General features: G+C 40.5%; 2 protein-coding genes across 2 annotated transcripts in view; both read right to left on the reverse strand.

Moving 5' to 3' along the window:
• rpa1 (replication protein A1) overlaps positions 1–14,886 on the reverse strand; it is a 22,922-nt gene extending 8,036 nt beyond the window's left edge. Inside the window, exons 1-14 of the mRNA XM_035679613.1 lie at positions 14,665–14,886; positions 14,201–14,248; positions 13,635–13,713; positions 13,053–13,161; positions 12,880–12,968; positions 12,630–12,704; positions 11,317–11,434; positions 9,777–9,879; positions 9,571–9,639; positions 9,060–9,252; positions 6,912–7,048; positions 5,676–5,824; positions 4,603–4,657; positions 3,572–3,715 (exon numbers count right to left, since the gene is read on the reverse strand). Of these exons, the coding sequence (XP_035535506.1) occupies positions 3,572–3,715; positions 4,603–4,657; positions 5,676–5,824; positions 6,912–7,048; positions 9,060–9,252; positions 9,571–9,639; positions 9,777–9,879; positions 11,317–11,434; positions 12,630–12,704; positions 12,880–12,968; positions 13,053–13,161; positions 13,635–13,713; positions 14,201–14,248; positions 14,665–14,694 (1,398 nt within the window). The 5' untranslated portion in view covers positions 14,695–14,886. The remainder of the gene's footprint in view (positions 1–3,571; positions 3,716–4,602; positions 4,658–5,675; positions 5,825–6,911; positions 7,049–9,059; positions 9,253–9,570; positions 9,640–9,776; positions 9,880–11,316; positions 11,435–12,629; positions 12,705–12,879; positions 12,969–13,052; positions 13,162–13,634; positions 13,714–14,200; positions 14,249–14,664) is intronic.
• A 629-nt stretch (positions 14,887–15,515) lies between these two features.
• Positions 15,516–19,060, reverse strand: serpinf2b (serpin peptidase inhibitor, clade F (alpha-2 antiplasmin, pigment epithelium derived factor), member 2b). Its single transcript, XM_035679477.1, has 10 exons — positions 18,949–19,060; positions 18,464–18,556; positions 18,299–18,367; positions 18,136–18,210; positions 17,714–17,999; positions 17,405–17,548; positions 17,032–17,220; positions 16,698–16,840; positions 16,394–16,598; positions 15,516–16,272 (listed from the first exon to the last, which is right to left on the reverse strand). The coding sequence occupies exons 3-10, from the start codon at positions 18,350–18,352 to the stop codon at positions 15,920–15,922; spliced, it is 1,449 nt and encodes a 482-aa protein (XP_035535370.1). The 5' UTR covers positions 18,353–18,367; positions 18,464–18,556; positions 18,949–19,060; the 3' UTR covers positions 15,516–15,919.
• Positions 19,061–19,389: the final 329 nt, after the last annotated feature.

Consider the following 19,389-nt stretch of genomic DNA (forward strand, 5'->3'; position numbering starts at 1 on the left):
AAACTGTTAGTCGATGAGAAGAGTCTTAGTTTTTCATTAATCGGATAATTACAGTACACAGCACTGCTGCATGTGGTAACTGCTACCGAGCCGCTGCCACTAGCGGTCCACTGTATCAGTAAATCTGCATGTGTTTGTTTTTGTGAAGTTGGAAATAAATTAACTAAAAGTTCAGTGTCCTTGCTGGTTTTTCCAACATATTCAGAATTAACATTAACGCTTTTTCTGTTGGCATTTAACAGACAGCTGTTAAAAAATATATACTGAAATAATTAAAAACGTCTGACGACTATTCAACTATTGGCTTGAACAAACAACTACTAGTTGACTAGGACTATCTTTAGCCCTATAATTTTCCCAAAGCCCAAGCTAGTTAGGATATTGCGATTGCTTGTTTGGTCTGACTAACAGTCCAAACCAAGACTTTAGTTTTATATCACAGAGGACCAAGATAATCAGAAAATTTACACATTTGAAAAGCGGGAACAATTTGATATTTCTTCCCCCATCTTGCTTAAAAAACGACTTTAACGTTAAATCGATCATCTTGAAAGGTTCAGCTCAATGTTATGATTTGAGCTCTATATAAATTAATGAATAAACTCTACAGCCCATCACCACAATTGATAAAAATCAGTTTAAGAAAGCTGCATTTCCACGGTGGATGCCAAGACCTACTTTCGGACCGTAGCTTTATTCATTTTAATAAATCTGAAGCAAAGCATACGCAACACTGCTGTTCACATGACTGTCAACAGACTGGAGGCTGTCCATTTAACAGTTAGCTTAAGAAAAAAAATCAGCAGAGCATCCATTTGTGTTTGTCAGGCAGGAATGGCTCAGCTGAGAGCAAGGCAAGCTGAAAGGCTTGTGAAATGAATCAACAGCAGAGGGACAGATGAGCTGGCCGGGGTCAGGGCTGTTACAGCGATATCAGAAACCCATTTTTGCCCAGTGTTCCTGGTAATTCAGGAAAGACAATGGGAAGAAGGAGGAAGGCAGGGTAGAAGGAGAAGAAAGATGGTTTCAGGTAAAATACAGTTTGGGGGGGGGTAACAGTTTAAAATGGTCAGAGAGATCAATAGAGCTTACTAATCTGTTGGCCACAAGGCAGAGTGGCACACAATGGGTAGGTCAGGTTGTAAATACAGCGAGAGCATGCCTTGCTCCTGGAGGCATGACTAATTGAAAATATCCCCATTAACAGTTCAGACTGTGGCCAGGACGACACACAGGCTGCCAATTTTTCCACTCCTACTGACAAATGTGGCAATTCTTTCCAGTGGCACCAGGTTTCTCAATAGTGTACCTGTGCTGCTTTGCTTTAATTGTGCCGGCACTCGTTTAGGAGCTTGCGAAAAACCTATTCTGACAAATCAAATCACATATGGCTCAACAGCTCTCCTTCGACAGATGTTCTGCAGAGGAGAAAAATCTAGTGACAACATAGCTGAGATGATTAAAAATGCATCACACTTTAAAAAGGTAAGACTGCAGACTAGTGAGGCTTTACAGTGTTACAGGGCTGATGTGGACATCGGATTTGACAGATGCCAAAAAGTACTGTAAAACAATCAACAAGATGCCATTGGGACAGAATGCAGTTGCCAAGCTGCAGCAGTTTGTTTTTTAAGATCATAAAGACGGCGAGGAGCACAGGAAACAAAACTGGCTCAGTAGTTAGTGATCATGATGAAGGAGACCAAAAAGAGGACCAATTAGACCTGGCAGAAAATGTGCAACAGTCAACTGAAAGCAGGCAGATCCTAGTTTAGCACAGCATGGCGTCAGTGAGACAAGTCTGCAGGAACACAAAGACAGATGACTTGGGGGTTAGCACAGATACATGTACATGGCATACACATGTCAAATGTCAATGAATAAGGAAAGGACAGGAGTGGAGACATGTTAGAGTTCGAAGCGTGAGGGGGATGATGGGAAAGTCTCAGTAAGCAGTGTTCTCAGCTGCAGGCTAAGTCTCTAATGCCTGGCCTGAGAGTGGCAAACACACCACAAACGCGATTACTTCGTGTTGTGTGTGACTTGGTGTTTGCCGCATCATCTGTAGTGACTGACATGTGGTCAAACTGTGAGTTACCAGTAACTTAAAAGGAGGCCACAGTGGTAAGTTTATTATAATGTAAACATGGATGAACACGAGTTTTCCTTTATTCTACTTCTGGCAATGTGTTTATGTTTCCTAATAATAGACAGATCACAGGCTGCAGACCTAGTAAAGCATCTGGGTGCTTTAGTTGAAGGGTACTTTGATAGTGGTGACTGAAATAAGCGAGAATGCACATTAGGTCAGCCAGTCATTTACAAATTCAGTTCAGTTAATAAGCCAACACCAGTTTTTCAGCTAGAAATTCTTACACTTTTTTTCAAAACAATACAACACAGTGAAACAACTGGGAAAAATAACAGTCAATTAAATAATGAGGCATCACGGTCACTACTAGACTAAAAGCTTGTTTGCTTGGGCTCTGGGCTGACACAATTAATGCCTAACGATATGCTGTGGCCATGTGGATATACTGGAGTCATGATAAGGAAGACGGAAAATGTCAGCTTAGACTTGTGTGACTAAATGAGTCTGGAAAATGTCTGAGGTTGACAGCATCAAGCACTGAGGAAAAAGATGACAAAGTGAAGTCAACAGAAAAGTGACTGCTGTGTCGGAGTATGGGAAAAGGCAGCATGACCATCTCCAAATGTTCTGTTGCCCCCTAATGGACAACTGCATTTGCACAGTTAAGAGGGATGAAAGGGGGAATGTAAAGTCAGATTTCTTTTTTTTTTAACACTGATCCACAATTTCCACAAAGAAGACATTACTGTACATTTAATGTCAAATTGGCAACCTGTGTCACGTAATCTTAAAAAGCGAGTGAGGGCATACAGCACATGCCCTTCTAGCAACACACCAAGGCCCCAGATTAATCCAAGATCAAGATAATTAGTGCATAAAGCAGCATTCTTATTTATAAGCTCTCTGCAAAGTGCTGAGCGGCACCACTAATACTCCACATGAGTTTGAGTCAACAGCCCACCAAGGATAGACTATTCATTTGAGGAAGTCCCAAAGGTCTGCGCCAAAACACAATCAAATTAAGACGCCTCCGCATGAGTAAAACAATGATGTTTCAGCAGCCTTGGCTGTACAATAAAAGCGTATCTTTGTTTGGCTGAGGGAGAAACAGATTTGGGTTTTTCTGTGCAAGATAAAAAAAATAACCATCAAAAGATTCATTCAGAGTGTAATTGATTTGCTTCCTTGATCTGTTTTCCATAATTCACATTTTGTCATACAGAACAATCATTAAGCGACCCACTTTATGGACGGGTACCAACCTGAGACCAAGGCTTATCACCAGCACAACAAAATACACATTATGTATTTAACAGCTGGCAGTCTTACTTCTCATCACTAGATAACCACTCTGTAAAGCAGCATTAAAATAAAGATAAATAGCTAAGAGCCTATTCTCTCCATCCTCTTCACAGCATGAGGTTGGCTGGGTAACAGCTCTCAGACATGCCGCATAATGATCTTTCACATGCTTCTCACTTGGATTGACATGGATCGAGAGTAACGAGTCAGGTTTGGCCTCCTTCCATCTGTGACTTTTAAACTGTTCATTAGTGGATGCCTGCGAACCTGCAGGATCCCATTGTCCAAAGAGAACCCACATGGGCCAACCCCTCTTCTGCACTGGATAAACAAACACAAGGATTTATGGATCATTATCTCTGGCTGTCCAAGTGAGAAGTGACTGGAGAAAGTGGGGAACAACCTTCTGTCATTAAACAGACGAGAGAGCATGAAGTGTAAAAAGCCTATGCAACAGCAGGGATGTGGAATCGTGATTCAGGAGTTAATGGTGTTCAGGTAAAAGAAAGTAGAAGACCCAGGAGTGGTCCTGATAATGGAGCACTTTCTATCGCTATGTGAATATAAAACAATCCCATTACAGAAAGACCTAACAGCAGTTCACAGTAGCTGGCATTCTGAAATATGAAATAAAATAAAAATATATATTTGGAGAAGCCAGAGACTGGCACTAAAACTATCATTATTACATTACATGAGCCAAGACATCTGATTAAAGAGGCACATTTGATCATATTTTGTGATTTGCCTCTTTCTCACCTGCAAAGAAGAGTCACATTTCACTGCTCTGATTATGCAGATCAGGTTCTCTGATCATGTATAAATACTCACAGCCACATTAGTCAAAGGCAGAATAGGAGACTGCACTGGACCTGTCACAAAATAAATTAGTTTACGGTCTTTTATTCCTCAGCGCAAAGCAGGCACTGGTATTGGGAGGTAAACAAATGAAACCCTTTAGATTGAATCGATTGGATCTCCACTCTCAAATCGAGACATTTGCTTTTGTGTCAGAGAGGAGGGGCGGACCCGGCCTGTTTAAGCAGGATCTATACGGAGGACAGATCAATCAGTGTGCCACACAGCGCTGGAGTGAGGTTAAGTATCAACCCCCATCTAGGTCCATGTGACCACTGCCTCATCTATCATGTAACAACCTGTACCACTTCATACAGCCATCTGTATAAACCTTGACACCGCACACTGACCACATGATGTCTTTGTTTAAAACAGTCGTTCTTAAACAGGTGGGGCATAGAAGCACTGCAGGAGGGGGCATAAATCACATGTGAATAATGTGGGAATCAAACACTATGCTGGTGCTGTTGTGCTGACCTTTTTTTCACTAATATTTTATAAAAAAAACTGTAGAAGCTTTGCACATGAGAAAAACCACTGGTTTAGAAGTAGATCACAAAAACAACAAAAATGTATTTTATGCTCACCTCTGGCAAAAATCCGTACATATAGAGCATGGTTATTTTTGTCCATGTTATACACCAGGGAGAGGAAATATTTCACAAAAGGAGGAATCAAGGAACTGGCAAGTGAGCCCAAAGAAAAGATGAAAGCTTGAGTCTTAAATGTTTCTCTATTCCACTGCAAGAAAAGCCAACAAAAAATCTTCAAGGAATAGTCACATGCCTTAATTGTGCACTATGCTACGACTCTGCATTTGGCTCTAGTACTTATAATAAATTCAACTGTAATGCAAAATGCAAGGTACATGTACACAGATAACCACTCTGATTTCAAAGACAAAGATATCTTGTCTAATTTCCACATAATCTTATGTGTTCGAGCGGAAAAAAAACATGAGAGAATACACACACACACACCACACACACACACACACACCAAGAGAAAAGAAAAATATCAACATAATCACATAGAAATTAGTCTGGATTTCATTTCATCTGGAAAGGCGATTAGAGGAGTAAAAAGCGCATTTCCACAGATTAAGTATGATTTCCATTTATATGTAATGCTTCATTGAAGCACCCCCCACATTGTGGCTAATGGGGGGAAACTAATCTTGATAATGAGAATCAGAGCATGCACTCTTGCAACTTAGGAAATGGAAACTCGCCATTTAAATCCTCAGAGTTCTTCAATTTCAACAGTAATACTTACATCCAGGAAGTAAGCTTCCAGCGGGTGAAATAAATAAGAGAAAGTCTTCTGGCGTCGAATAGAAAAACCATACCTGCTATAAAAGCACTTTGTCATGGGTATACAAATATATTCCCATACATATTATCTATGAATCAGGCTCACTTACCAGCCTCTGAGTTTATACGCCTCAGGGATGTCTGGGTTGATCATCAGGGTGCTGCTGAAGGATGCAGAGAGGGACCGGCCTCCAAAGTCTGAAAGCTTCGCCCCCTTAATGGCTACAATGGGTTGTCCGGAGCCATCAAACTTTTCTGCCTACACAAAACAAGAGATGTGGACAGAGGACAGACAATCATTAAACTTTGTTGTTACTTGGATTTAATTAAGATTTAAGATTAAGAATCTACAGAATGCTGCGAGGCAAAACCTGATCTTAATCCATCCAATAGTAGATATTTCAGTCCAAACCAAAGTGGTGGCACGATTTATTGAGCAAAAGACAGACATTGTGATACTAAGAGCCACACTGCTATGAACTATGAACACATATCTTATTAGTTCAGTTCCAAAATGATTGCTGTCAAATTGTTTTGAAAATGTTTCACGGTTGGTTGATTTTCAGTTAGGTTCATAGTTTTTCAGCGCTGTTTACTAAAATAACCTGAGGACACTAACTGAGAAAAAACAATAACAGAGGAGGTGGCGGGGGGGAGACAGTAAAGGCCTCAGAGAGAAATCCAACACTTGCTTGTTGGCATTGCAACTGTTCTTTATAAACTATACATCTTGTGTACCTCAGCGAGTCCCTCCGGAAAGGGGTATCTGTCGAACAAACAAACAGGGAACACTGTGCTTCTTGTCAGGCAGAAAGTAATGGTAGCAAACGCCGCACAGTCCCTCTGAGCCACAGGTAAAAATCAACTGTAGCAGGACAGTGACTTCATCACCCCGTGACAGGGAATTCAGTCACATCCGCACACATTGTTCAATGCATTTGATTGTCAATTCTCAGTGATCAGAAAATGTGGTTCTAATTAAACACCTTTCTGACAGTCTCGCCAAAAACTGAACAAAAGCTTCAAGAAAGGGAGAATCTATTGCAGGCTTTTTGTGTTGCAGGTGCTGTCACTGTAACCTAACACTAGTTTAGCTTTAGTCATTTATAGTAAATGGTTACTCTCCTACATTACATGAAAAAAATTATTTTGGGTAGAAAACTTAGTCAGTTCTCAGGTGGTGGTTAACATCTTCAAAGAAGTGTTCTGAGAAGAAACCATTACAATAGGAACGTCTACACATTATAAGGTTGGTATTGATTCTTACCATCCAATTAAAAAAAGCTCCAGACACAACACCTCTACCCCATTACATGTTTTACTCTCCGTCTAATGCCTGTACTCACTTCCTCTCCCCACAGCGTGACAGTCACCACCTTCCCAGACATGTCCATCAAATTGAGCGTCCTCTTGGACACTTCTCTGTTGGTCTTGGTGGTGAGGCGGGTAATTTCTTCCACACCCTTACAAACTCCAATCACATCTGCAACGGGAAAACATGAATCCGTGTTACACATTAGCATCGGATAACTGGAACTATTTCTCTATGTCTGATTTAACTGATGCACACTTTACAGTTAACATTGTATCGTATACTGCATGACATTCTTGAGAAGACCATGAATGACCACATATGGGTTAATTTTCCAGGACCAACGGGATAGTTCCACATATACATATCATAAATATTGATTGGGGTGTTGATGCCCACAGGTCACTCTAGGTCCCATGGTTTGCAGCACAAATTGGCTCTTGGGAAATAAGAGATTAATTTATTTGAAATCAGCTGTGAGGTCACTGGCCTGTGTACCAGGAACTCACATCCATAATGCAGGAGGAAATGCATGAAATGGGCTTTAATTGTTTCCACCAATGCACTTCAAGCATACTTGGTTGACTAATGCAATCAAGCATAATAGATGCAGAGCCATTTATCTGTAAAGGTGCAAGAGCGGCAATCGTCAACATTACTCATCTACAGTATAAACCTCCACCCACTGAGTAAAGGGATTTTAACATTATTTAAGCATGATGAACAAAATTTAACGTTTGATGCAGACTGGAGGGAGAGAAATTACTCAAACAGGAGTACAAGCCGCAGTCTTCATTAAAATAATTACAGGCAGACTCCTTATTATTACTTCATTTTACCTGTGACAGCAGGTTCTCATTTTCTCATCGGCTCTGCCATAGGGCCCAAAGTCAATCTGCACTACAGGCCATTACTGTCATCAGTATTATTAATACCACTTTTATCTCTGAGCTCGTATACTGTAATTACCTCAACCTCCCAGCATATCCGGCTCCACTTTCCACTACAAAATCTACCCTCTGCTTATGATACCATATTATTGGGTGGTTGGGAACACTCAGCAGGAGCTGGGCTCAGAGCATCAGTTGGTTGGTAGAGAATTAGGATGTGTGTTTAGGCCTCGCAGATCCCAAGCCCCACATAAGAAGGAAAACAATGTTCACTAAAATATCAGGATTTGTAGAAGACAAAAACATAAGCGACCAGTAGTTTGGTGCACAGTATGTTCACTGATGGGAAATGACTATCGTTCCCCTATGCACAACTCTGCCATCTGTACATTTGTTCAGGGAAAAGAATACATAATCTCAAAACTAATGTCTAATTAAAGAGGGTTGGCAAAAAGTGTCTTCTAGACCGATCGACCCACTACAACAATGGAGCATAGGAAGCCTCGAGCTTTGTCCTGAAAAGGTGTGCAAGGCATAATTCTGGGTAAAAGGCACGGGACTGTGTGTATCAGGCAGGTATCAGGACAGCTTTCTCAATGTCAAATAATGTTTTGGTCTAACTAGCTGCTTTTACACAATGTTTCACAATATTTTATAAGACATTGTTTAGATTGGAGGGGTGTAGTTTATAAGTAATACAAGGGCCTTCAATTAAAAAGGAAAAACTTTATTAAGGCCCATTAAGAAATTATTTTGAGCTGTATACATGGGTAACAAGCAGAAAAGGGATGAACATATTCAATGTTTCTATTCCTGCACTATATATTTTAACCTGCTAGGACTGTAAGCTCTGTTTATCGAACGTCTTACATAGGCTGCCTTTAAATGTTTCATTCAGCCTCTTTGTTACAGCATAGTACTTAGAGGGTTTAAAGGGGTTTAAGGATGACAGTATCAACTGAATGCTTGAACTGTCAGGAGACATCAGGTCTGAGGACTCTGCACAGTTTTTGCTGATTGAATTTCAGGGCCATGTAGACAGCTTTAGGTTTCATTTTTACCAGTATGTCATGTCTCTGTATATGTAGGTAGGGAACATAAACTGATTGGTTACACTTGTGTAGGGATTTAATCACACAGGTTGGTTTCAAAAATACCCTGTAGGGGCGCCCGGTTAGCTCAGGTTAGCTTTCCTGTCTATCTTCAGCTGCACCTATCTGATAAAGGCATGAAAAGGCCAAAAAAAAAAGAAAAAAAAGAAATGCCCTGTAGATCATTTCTGTGCTCCTTACCAACAATGGCATCTTTGTCTCTGTTCTCTAGGTCACTGATAGAGACAAAGTCACACTTCACCATGGGAACATCACAGCTGTCCTCACAGGGGATGACGGTGGACTCTCCGTTAAGCGTCATCTCATAGTCATTCTTCACTGATGTGTACTGCTTGTTGGCGATCTTCAGTGAGGCCTTGGAGACATAGTAGACCTGGCCCGTACGGATGGATGAAACACATGTTAATCAGAAATCTGGGGAGCATTTCACCTGACTGAATGGTGCAAACAAGATACGACTTCAGACAGTCGATGGGATCAACAAAGGCTGGCAGATGATCATAAGCCGCTTATTGTATGGGTACAGTGTAGCCAGATGACTCACTCACAGTCTCTGTGGTTTTAACTCACAAAGTACTGGCAGTTGTTGCTAGAACAGTCTGCGGCCAAATCCGTCTTTAACAGCACAGTGAGAGATAGTTTTGGCAGATAATTAGGACCTTTTGAATCATTATCTGGAGGAACGTCTCACCTTGCCAACCTCAATAAGGCTGAAGAACTTGTCCACCTCTTGGTTGAAACCAGTCACTCGTATCTCTCCCTGTAAGAATGTACAACATTTGGTTGATATGTTAAAGTAGGTCAGGGACAGTACATGATTGACTAATAATAATGTTAATATCTTGTAGGTTAGTTACATGAAATCAAAATGTATAGTGGGACCACAAGAACACTCACACTCTCATCCACAATTTCCATGGAGAAGAGTTTACCATCACCACGGGAGTTGCTCCATGTACGGATGCTGCTCTTGTTGGTTACACGGGCGCGGATGGTCCACCTACCAGATGGAGACAAGTGTGAGGTTATTCATGTCAGTGTTGTTTATTTTTAGAAAACCTCATGGACCGGACCCAGAACCTAACCCTACATACACATTAATTTATTTATTCATTCATTCATCAACTTTTTAATAATCTGCTCCCTAGTGTGCCTTTGGATGAATGGCAATGTGTAAAGTCAACAGAGGACATGCATCATTTATTGTGCCTCCTCTGCAACAGGCTTTTCAGGGACATTTTGATTACTCATAGGAGAGAAAAGAACAGGTGTAGCTAATGACATTAACCATGGCTCCGTTACATTGAGCTGTGCCAGGAAGTCAGCGTGAGCCCTGCACTGGCTCTCCTCAATGGAATGTAGTCGTTAGCACTGTTATCACTAACACCTGTGTCTGTCAAATCCACGTATCTTCTGTGTGCTGTTGAACTGCGCAGGCAGGGTCAGGTGTTGACACTTTGTCTCTGTAACCAGTGTTTACGTCGAACACAAATATTCATGATGGTATTGGTTTCCCTATTTTAAGGCTGAATCTTTTGAGGCCAATACCAATATTAACATTTAACAGTTTAAAAAAATATATATTATCCTATAGTTTTTGGGTTTTTTTTTTTACATAAATAAATCTGATATTTTTCTTTAAGACCACAATCTGTGCTGAGCAGATTATACAATTACAGTGCTCAATAGTGGATAAACTACATAGTGGAGTTGCAGCACTATACCGATACCACAGTATACGGTGGCAGGAAAACTGACAGTTAGCATACCATGTGCATTTGCTTATTTACGGTGTTCTACTAACGTATTAAAAATGTAAATAGAAAAAGACCAAAACACTTTCTGTTTTCATTCCTTTAAAAATGACTAGTGTGTAGGATTTAGTGGCATCTAGCCATGCAGCTGCAGATCACAATCCCCTCACCTCACCCTCCCTTGGACACATTGGACCTGTAAGAGTCAGTGTAACTTACTTCAATCACATCTTCGGCATGTCTGTTGTGCACTCTCATCACTTATCTCTCAACATATACTCTAATATTGATATGCTTGGAATAAGGTACTATTGGCTGATATTATAGCTCAATTTATAGGTCTGGCTCTACAGATTATGTAAAAATATTAACACTGCACCTTCAAATAGAATCAAAATCAACAAAAAATACTAAAGCTTTACAATGGCCAGACTTGATTCAGCATTTTTTGGGACAGTCTCAATTGACAGCTTCACATATGAATCACATAGGCTATTGTATGAAACTGAATTAAAACTCATATAGGTGTTCATGGTATTGTATCTAGCTTCACATGGCTTTGGTGGTGCATAGTAGTTTTTTTTTTTAATAAGTGTATGTAGTGATGTATTGTTAATGTCCCAAACATGGCGAATATAAAACTTCTGACATAAAATTTCCCACTGACTGGGGAATGTACTCACTTGGACTGGTAGGGGTTGAGGCTGGCAATGGGCACAACTTTGGAGCTGCCCCCTGGAGTACTGGGCATGGCAGATGGGGCCTTCTTCCCAAAGTCTTTACTGAAACCTCTGTTCACTGCTGGGGGAATGAAGAGAGAAATAAATGATCCATGAAGATGATGGAGAGAAGTCAAGAGAGAGGCACATACATTATTCATCAGACGAATTACAAAAATCCAATTTCTTTGGATTGCAACTGCTTGATCACTGTAATTATCTCACTTCATGAGGGAAGTTTCATCAAAGAAAAACCTAATGACTTAAAGTAAATTTACCACCGTTGACTCTCGAGTCGAGCGAGAGGAAAGACCCGAGCAGGGAACAAAAATCTTGTCAAAGCACGTTGTTGGAGATGTGTGATCCAGCATTTCGGCTAGAAGGATGATTCACATTTCACAGAATCAGGGCAGAGTGTGAAATGCTATAACAAACTGGAGCTGCTCTTCCCCAGGAGAGCGGCACTGCCTGACTTTGAGATTTTCCGTTTGAACAAGCGCTGCACATTTGATTTGTGTGCGTCTCACGCGGAGGATTAGAGTTCAAAGTGTCCACTTAAGTCCTCCCACTTTGCCAACCACTGCACTTCTGGTAATTAAGCCCCCAGATCAAGCAGCACATACAGAGAAATGAACAATGACTGTGCTGATGAGGGGGGTGCTTGCCACAACCTCAATTCCCACATGGCAGATTAGAGGGATGAATACCTGCTATGACACACACAAGAAGACAGCAAAACCCTTCCTGACAGCTGGATTGCACATCTCTCCTGGTCCAAGCTATTTGCTATTCTGTGATCCACCGCTTATCTGTGACATGAGCAACTGCCAGTGTATCAAAAATAAATCTGTTCGTGGGGGTTAATATACACTCTCGAGGTAGTCTGCCTTGGTACATATTTGTTTGTTTGTGTATTCTCCTGTGCATCCAAAGAAAGAAATAAATAAATGCAATGATTGACGTGCACAGGCAGAGACAGCTACCCATCAACACAGGCCCACAGTTGTTAAAGTTTATGATACCAGGCATCCACATGAAAAAAGGAGAGCTCTGGAGAATGAGTGTCAATAACACTGTGAAAAAAACTCTTGAGAAAGCTAAAAATGAAAATGTTTCTCAACGGGGCTGACAAAATTACTTGTGTCCTGTAAATCTCTGGGTCACCCACATTATAGAAAGCAGTAGAGAAATAGCAACATCTGGTGGTCGTTTGTGAAATATTCAGTCCCACCCATTTTAATTCATGTTTAAGCGTTAAGAAAGAAACTTGCTCTAACCTTCATTTCTATTTTGTGGCTGCAGTGGCGGGCGGACTTCAGGGGCTGGCGCCGACTGCGAGCCTTTGCTCTGACCTGAAAGGAAGATTCGACGTCAGCATTTGCTTGTGGCGACACTACAACCCATTGCGTATGACTCATGTATACGAAAATATTAATCCCACATAAACACATTCCCTGAGCACTGCTTCAAGACAAACTAATTATTCAGTAAGCAGCAAATATTATGAAATGTGATTTGCATCCTCACCCTCGGTGTAAGGGACAGGGTCGCCTAATTTTCCAGCAACCTCTCCGGCAGGCTCGATGACAGCAATTTCCAAAATAATTACCACGCGTCTGTAATAAGACAAATTACTAAACATGCTCAAATGTATACATACAATAGGCAAAATCTGGATATAAAAGATAAGCACTGCATACCGTCCATCCTTCAGTATATTAGTCACATGCCTCTTCAGAACACAGATGCAGTTCGGGGCCAGTATGTTCTCCTCAGCCATGTAGTTCAGCTGAGTTGAGAGCATGAAGGCTGCAAAGGTGTAATAAAGTGAGAAAAAGACAATCATACAGGGGCAGCACAGGTTCATTCAACTAAGGGCTCTTGAGAATAACTGCTCCTAAAAGCAGCTTCAGGTCTTCAACTCCATGCCCATCCAACATTAAGTGTCTATTAAAAACAGAAATCACCACATGTGCTTTTACAAAAGCCAAACAAACCCTGCGTGTTGTTTTAACACTTGTCTAGCAGCGGGCATTTGAATGCCAACCACATTTAACTTTTAAATTAAACAACATTCATTAAGGAGAATCTGAAAAAAAAAAAAAGATGGTTTCTAGTCTGAATACTTGCAACCACTTTAGTATTTGTTTATACACAAACATGAATCTAAATAGTCACAACAAATAATAACTCCCATTGTCTGTTATGTATCCAGATCTAATTATATAGTTTATGTGACAGCTGTGTTTAAAAAAAAAAAAAAAAAAAAAGCAGGTACTTACAGGACAGAGTGTGCTTTCCATCACTCATCATCACCCGAAAGCGAGGGGAACCATTTCCCCCCTCAATCTTGCGGATATTCTGAAAGGTGGTTCAATAAATGATTCCCAAATATTATGTTGTGCGTGCTCATGTGATTCTGCATCCTGTGGCAGCATTCATTTCACTTAGTTTTTGTTTTGTGGTGCATTCAAAAATAAATCTACACAAGCTCGACTGCTCATAAAGTGAGCTGCATCATTCAGGGTGTGTTTCGTTGTTGAATATGTGTAACATGACACACATCCTTAGAGATATATACTACTAAATATTGTAGTGTTTTGAATTATGAGTTGAGTGTCATGATCTGAAATGTCATTTTAGAAACTTTGTCCACCCTGAAGAGGATCCAGGTTTGGTTTGTAGAAGGCTTCATATAATTCAAACATAATGTGGTGATATGACAGGCAGGTGTTTTAAATTGTTACCAAATATATGTAAAGTGAGGTCAGTAAATCAGCAGTAATGTTAAAAAAAAAACATGGATGTTATGAGGGACATTGTGTAATCCTCGCTTTTTGTTACTCACCACCAGCTGCAGCACTGCGTCGTTACAACCGGTGCCATTTGATAGAGCCTGTAAACACACATCTTTAGTTCAATTAAGCCATTTATTGTTCGACATTTGACACGTTTCACATTAAAATAGTTAAGCTAACTCAACTTTATCTAACTCAATATTTAACGTACTAATTAACTCTTAACATGTAGCTCAATTTCGACTTCGTCAGACAATAGTACGCTAACGTTGGTGTTTTAAAAAGACACAAACGTTATAATTGGTAAGGTTACATTAAACTAGCGTTGACTAACGTTCGTGTTTTTTGGTCTTTCGGTTAACACAGAGAGGAAATTAAAACAAACGACTAGCCAGCTACCCCAGCTGAACAAAGACTGCACTTCAACACACAAAATCCATCTTAAATGTCGGCAGTTTTTCGTCTAGAAAATAGTGTTTTAGCTCATTTGTAATACTGCGAAGATTAGTCTTACCTCAATGGCACCTTCTGTGAGCTGCGTCATGTCTGTGAGATGGTTTGGCGACAAAAAAAAAAGCCAAATTTACTGAAATATACGCTGAAAAGTCAAGTCTACACTTCTGCCGCTGACAGTAGTTTGTGAGTTGTGTCGTTGGCGCCAACAGCTTGGACAAACGCGCGAAGCGTCGTAGGAGCCGCCGCAGTTTCCGTTTCCGCTCACAGATCCGACTTCAGTTTGCAGTCTGTTAGCGCCGTAAATGTACAGGCCTGGTAACCGTTGTAAAACTGACCGGAGATCAGTCGCATAAACGTCAGCGCTAAACATGAAGTGACGTCAGGCGCCTGCTACGATGCGTTCAAATGAAAAGGAAAATTGGAGTTCTACGATTCCACAATAAAAAAACAAAAATTAAATGATGCAAAGAAAACACCGGTTAGTCGTATTTTAGAAATTATTAGTTCACTACTTTTAAAATAATGATAAAGTGAACCTTTTTTCAATCTCACAAATCTACATCCGATGGCAGTTTACACACTTTCTAACAACGTTATGCAAGAAGTAACTTTTTCCCCTTAATTATTTTCCCTCGCACCACTTTTATTATAGAAATAGTATATTAAATATAGTGGACAATTTGATAACTATTAATAACCAAATACCAGTTACTACTCTATTCGCTACAAACACAAATTGCTTGCATCTGGATAACACTGGCAATGTCTGTTAAACTTGTCCTATGCGTTAACCTATTTTTCCTATTTTAATAAACACATCAATTTACCTTCAGATTACAATAACAGTTTTTAGTTCAAGAAGACAACAAAACCCACAACCTTGACAGGTTGTAATTCAAATCAGTTCAATTTATTCCCATTTAATGACATCTTTAAAAATTCAGCTACACACAAAATGATGCAGTAATGCTGTGACGCTGACCTTACATTTTGACACCTTTGAAATTTAAAGTGTAATCAATTATCTCATAGATGTAGACAGATTTTGCTATGGGTACCAACTAGTTATTGTATCCAATTATAATTTTAAGAGTTGCCTTACCAGGACATGTCATCTAATGCAGCAAAACTGTATGTTTTTTAAGGGATACTGAGCTACTCAGTGTGTTTATTCTACAGTGAAATAAAGACACATGAAGCATCTGTTTTCACACACATTCTGATCCAGCAAAGGGATATTGTACTTTTAATTTGTACAATTTTAGAGGTCTTGGTCTTGGTTTTCACTGGAACAGCAGTGTGGGTATTAGTCCCTACTTAGGTGGGCCTCCAAATGAGCCAACATGATTCTTATCAATTGGAAATCCCACTTTATCTTTGCTTCCGAATTCTCCTCTCTGCAAGATAGGAGCTCCGGGATTTGGGTTGTTGATGACACCCATGAAGATTGGCACTTGAGTCATATCATCCATTAGGGCGAAGAAGAAGGGTTGGCTCAGGTGGAAAACAGGGTTGGATGCCCGCGAGATGACCACAGTGGTAGCTGCGGCAGCCTCTGCACCCTCTTCATTTATCTCCATGCTGGACTTGTGCATCACACTGGACACCAGCAGGGGGCCGTCTGCCATCTCAGCCAAGTTGGGTTGGGAAAACAACTCTCCAAGGCCTAACAGAGCAGAGAGGACAGGGTCAGTTCTAGTCCATAGCATGTTCAAAATTTCCGTAAGGTAATCAGAATTTGTATGTGTGGTGAAAATGACATAAGAGAGAAAATAATGAGGTCTTACCCAATTTGGTAAAAACATCCTGTAGCTCTTGAGCATACTCTAGTTTGAATTTGGGGACTTTAACTTGAACGGCCCTCTCTTTGGGCAGACGATTATACAGGTCTGAGACATTAAGCTTTGCAGAAAGTGAAGACACGTTCACCTCGCCGGACATTGGCATGACCACCAACAAGCTCATGAAGTTTTGGAATGGAAAGCTCGCTACCTGCACAGAAAGAATGAATGAATTTAAATTAAAGTTTAATTTCAAACTGTATATTGTGTATTTTGGTTAAACCGGCTGAGTGATGAAACTGCATTTTACCTGAGCCTCCAGTTCATTATCAATAAATAAACTCAAGGGATGTTTGGCATCTTCCATCACTTCCACATCAACCATGTGCTTGTCGTCGAGGTAGAACACCCCTCTAGAGGTAAAGCGCGGGTCAAATTGAGCTTTCCACTCTCCTGTGGGTAACACGGAAAAGAGGTTTATTCAGCAGCATAATTTAAACATACAGTGACTTGTGAAAAAGGAACACTTGCAAACAGGACATTTCATTGGTTGTTTTTTTACCAGGATCCCGTGGAATTAGTATTCTCAGCAAATATGACATCTTAGAAAATAGGGTAATTATATGAATATGATGACATTTCACCTTTGAAATGGACAGCATTAATGAGCATGAGGAGCAGATTGGGTGGTAAAGCAAGCAGGAAGTCAGTCATTTTTCCATTTGTTGCGTTGTCTACCCAGTCATTTATCTGCTGCAGGCTCTCCAAGACTGCTGGCTCTGAGTCATATAACCGCTGGGATTCACTGACAAAGTCTGGCTTTGGCTGAAACCCTGAAACACACGATAAACACACTCTCTCAGGCTCTGTTTCTCCTAAAGCTGCTCTTTAGGGTCAATACTTATAAGAGAAGTTATAAGAAAATGAATGTTTATGCAAGCAGGAGCTGTACAGTCTCGACTTTTAGTATGATTAAAAATGATTTAAGCAAAGACCATGTTCTTTCTGGGAAGTCACCTTGGCGCAGGAAGATACGTGTGGCAATTTGCAGGTCATTGTTTCTGAGCTGCGCTAAGACATTATGCAGAGACTCGTGGTAGCAGGGGAGAGTGTGTTCATGGAGATGATGCATCAGCAGCTTCTGTGTCTCATTTACTGCACCTGCAAAGAGGAGGGGTGCAATAATTGAATGAGAAAGGTGACAGTCTCTAGACGACTATAAACCTGGGCAAGTTGCTGACAAAATCCATCAAATGTGGTGATTGCGTATGTGTAGAAAACAAGCTGTTAAGGTACAATGTGCGATGTGAAAGCTGCAGCACATACCCAAAGCCAGTTGGGAGAGCGCTAATGAAATGCTGAAAGGAGATATGATGACATTTGGCTGCTCTGGCGTTGTCTCCAGGTTCTGCAGCAGCTGCACACCCAGTTTCTGAATAGCAGCAGCAATGGCCTCCCTGGACTGTGGGCTTCGGCCAATGGACCGACAATCCTCATCGTGTTCCTCCTCCGATGAGCTCCCGTTTGGCCTATTAGTTATGGTTGTGGGAATTACAGGTGCTTCTGTGGTATATGCAGTTTCTGGTTGTGCTGTACTTTCGTTTTCTACTTTCTAAAGGCAGGAATAGGAGAAAATGTTAAGTACAAGGACACATTTTTCCAAACCGTGAATTTACCGGAACAGCTGTGACCCAACAAGCACAATGAGAGGGAAAACAACTTCCAAACATTTCTATTTCGCCTCTAACCTTTATGGGGTGGCTGGGCATCAAAGGAATGAGAGGCACCAAAGGGATTGACTCATTGTCTGCCACCTCACCATTCTGTTGAGCAGAAAGACAGTATAAAATGACAATCTACACAAGCATTCATAATCTTAAAAGTGATTTATAAGTCATTGCAGTGCTTTACAGTGGCTCCTTGGCTGCACAGACAGATCAACAGGAGTGTCAGACGAAGGTCCATGTCCTTACAATGTTACTGTAAAAGAGAGAAATTACGCGTGGCTTGGTCACTCTTATAGAACAATAAATCTATCTTTTGTGTTCAAACCTCTTAAAACAACAACAATCTCACCTTTTATTTATAGTTTCTTTGTTGTTTTGTCTGCAGGTCTCAAACACTTTCGGCCCTCTCTTTTAAAAGAACCCAGATCATCTGGAAGTATACCTAAAACATGGGAGCCACACAAGAGGATTATGTGGACGGTGCACCAACATTACATTACACAGAAACTGCAAAGTGTGTGTTCTCAGCAATTATTTGGGCCATCTCGAACCACATCCTAATAATGCAAAGTTATTGTTCAGTGAAATACAGTTGTAGGATATGCACACCACAATTTTGACTATCAGTGCTTTGTGGTGTCCACAGAGATTCTGTATTAACATCTGCATAAAATATCCAAATGTTAGTCTAAAGTTTAACGCTATAGCCTTCTTTGCAGACCATGAAAAATTCATGAATAACTGAGTAATATTTAGCGTATTCTACCATGTCTTCAAATTATTCAAATGTACAATAGTGTCCCAATATGTTCAACAAAATATATTTGATCTTACCTTATATTTAAATTAGAAAAAAAACCTGCTGCCTTGTCCAAAAAAGGAGCGACTAAGTGACTGCGAATGGCAGAATTCCTGAGAGCAAAAGATTGGCACTTACTCAGCAAACAGTTAAATATCAACTTGCATTGATTGGGGCCTCGTTTAAGCCACTATTTGTTTGTAAATGTGGCTACTGAGACTCATCCAGGGTTAAATATCTCAGCCTGAGACGCATAGCTATTTTGCATGTCAATGGGCAGGTGATAATATCATGACACAACAAAGTTTTTGACAGGACACATGACAGATTTATTGCAAATGTGGGTAATTCAGCTCAGTCTGGGCAAACAAATACTGCCTGCTGACACCAGAGTTACTCATTTAATATTGGAGAACACAAGCCCACATTTCCCAGAAACCAGTGGCTTTGAGATATTACCCACTTCACAAAGCAGA

Source organism: Morone saxatilis, unplaced genomic scaffold, assembly GCF_004916995.1.
Source record: "Morone saxatilis isolate NCDOM2014 unplaced genomic scaffold, NCSU_SB_2.0 Contig8, whole genome shotgun sequence".
Lineage (NCBI taxonomy): Eukaryota > Metazoa > Chordata > Actinopteri > Moronidae > Morone > Morone saxatilis.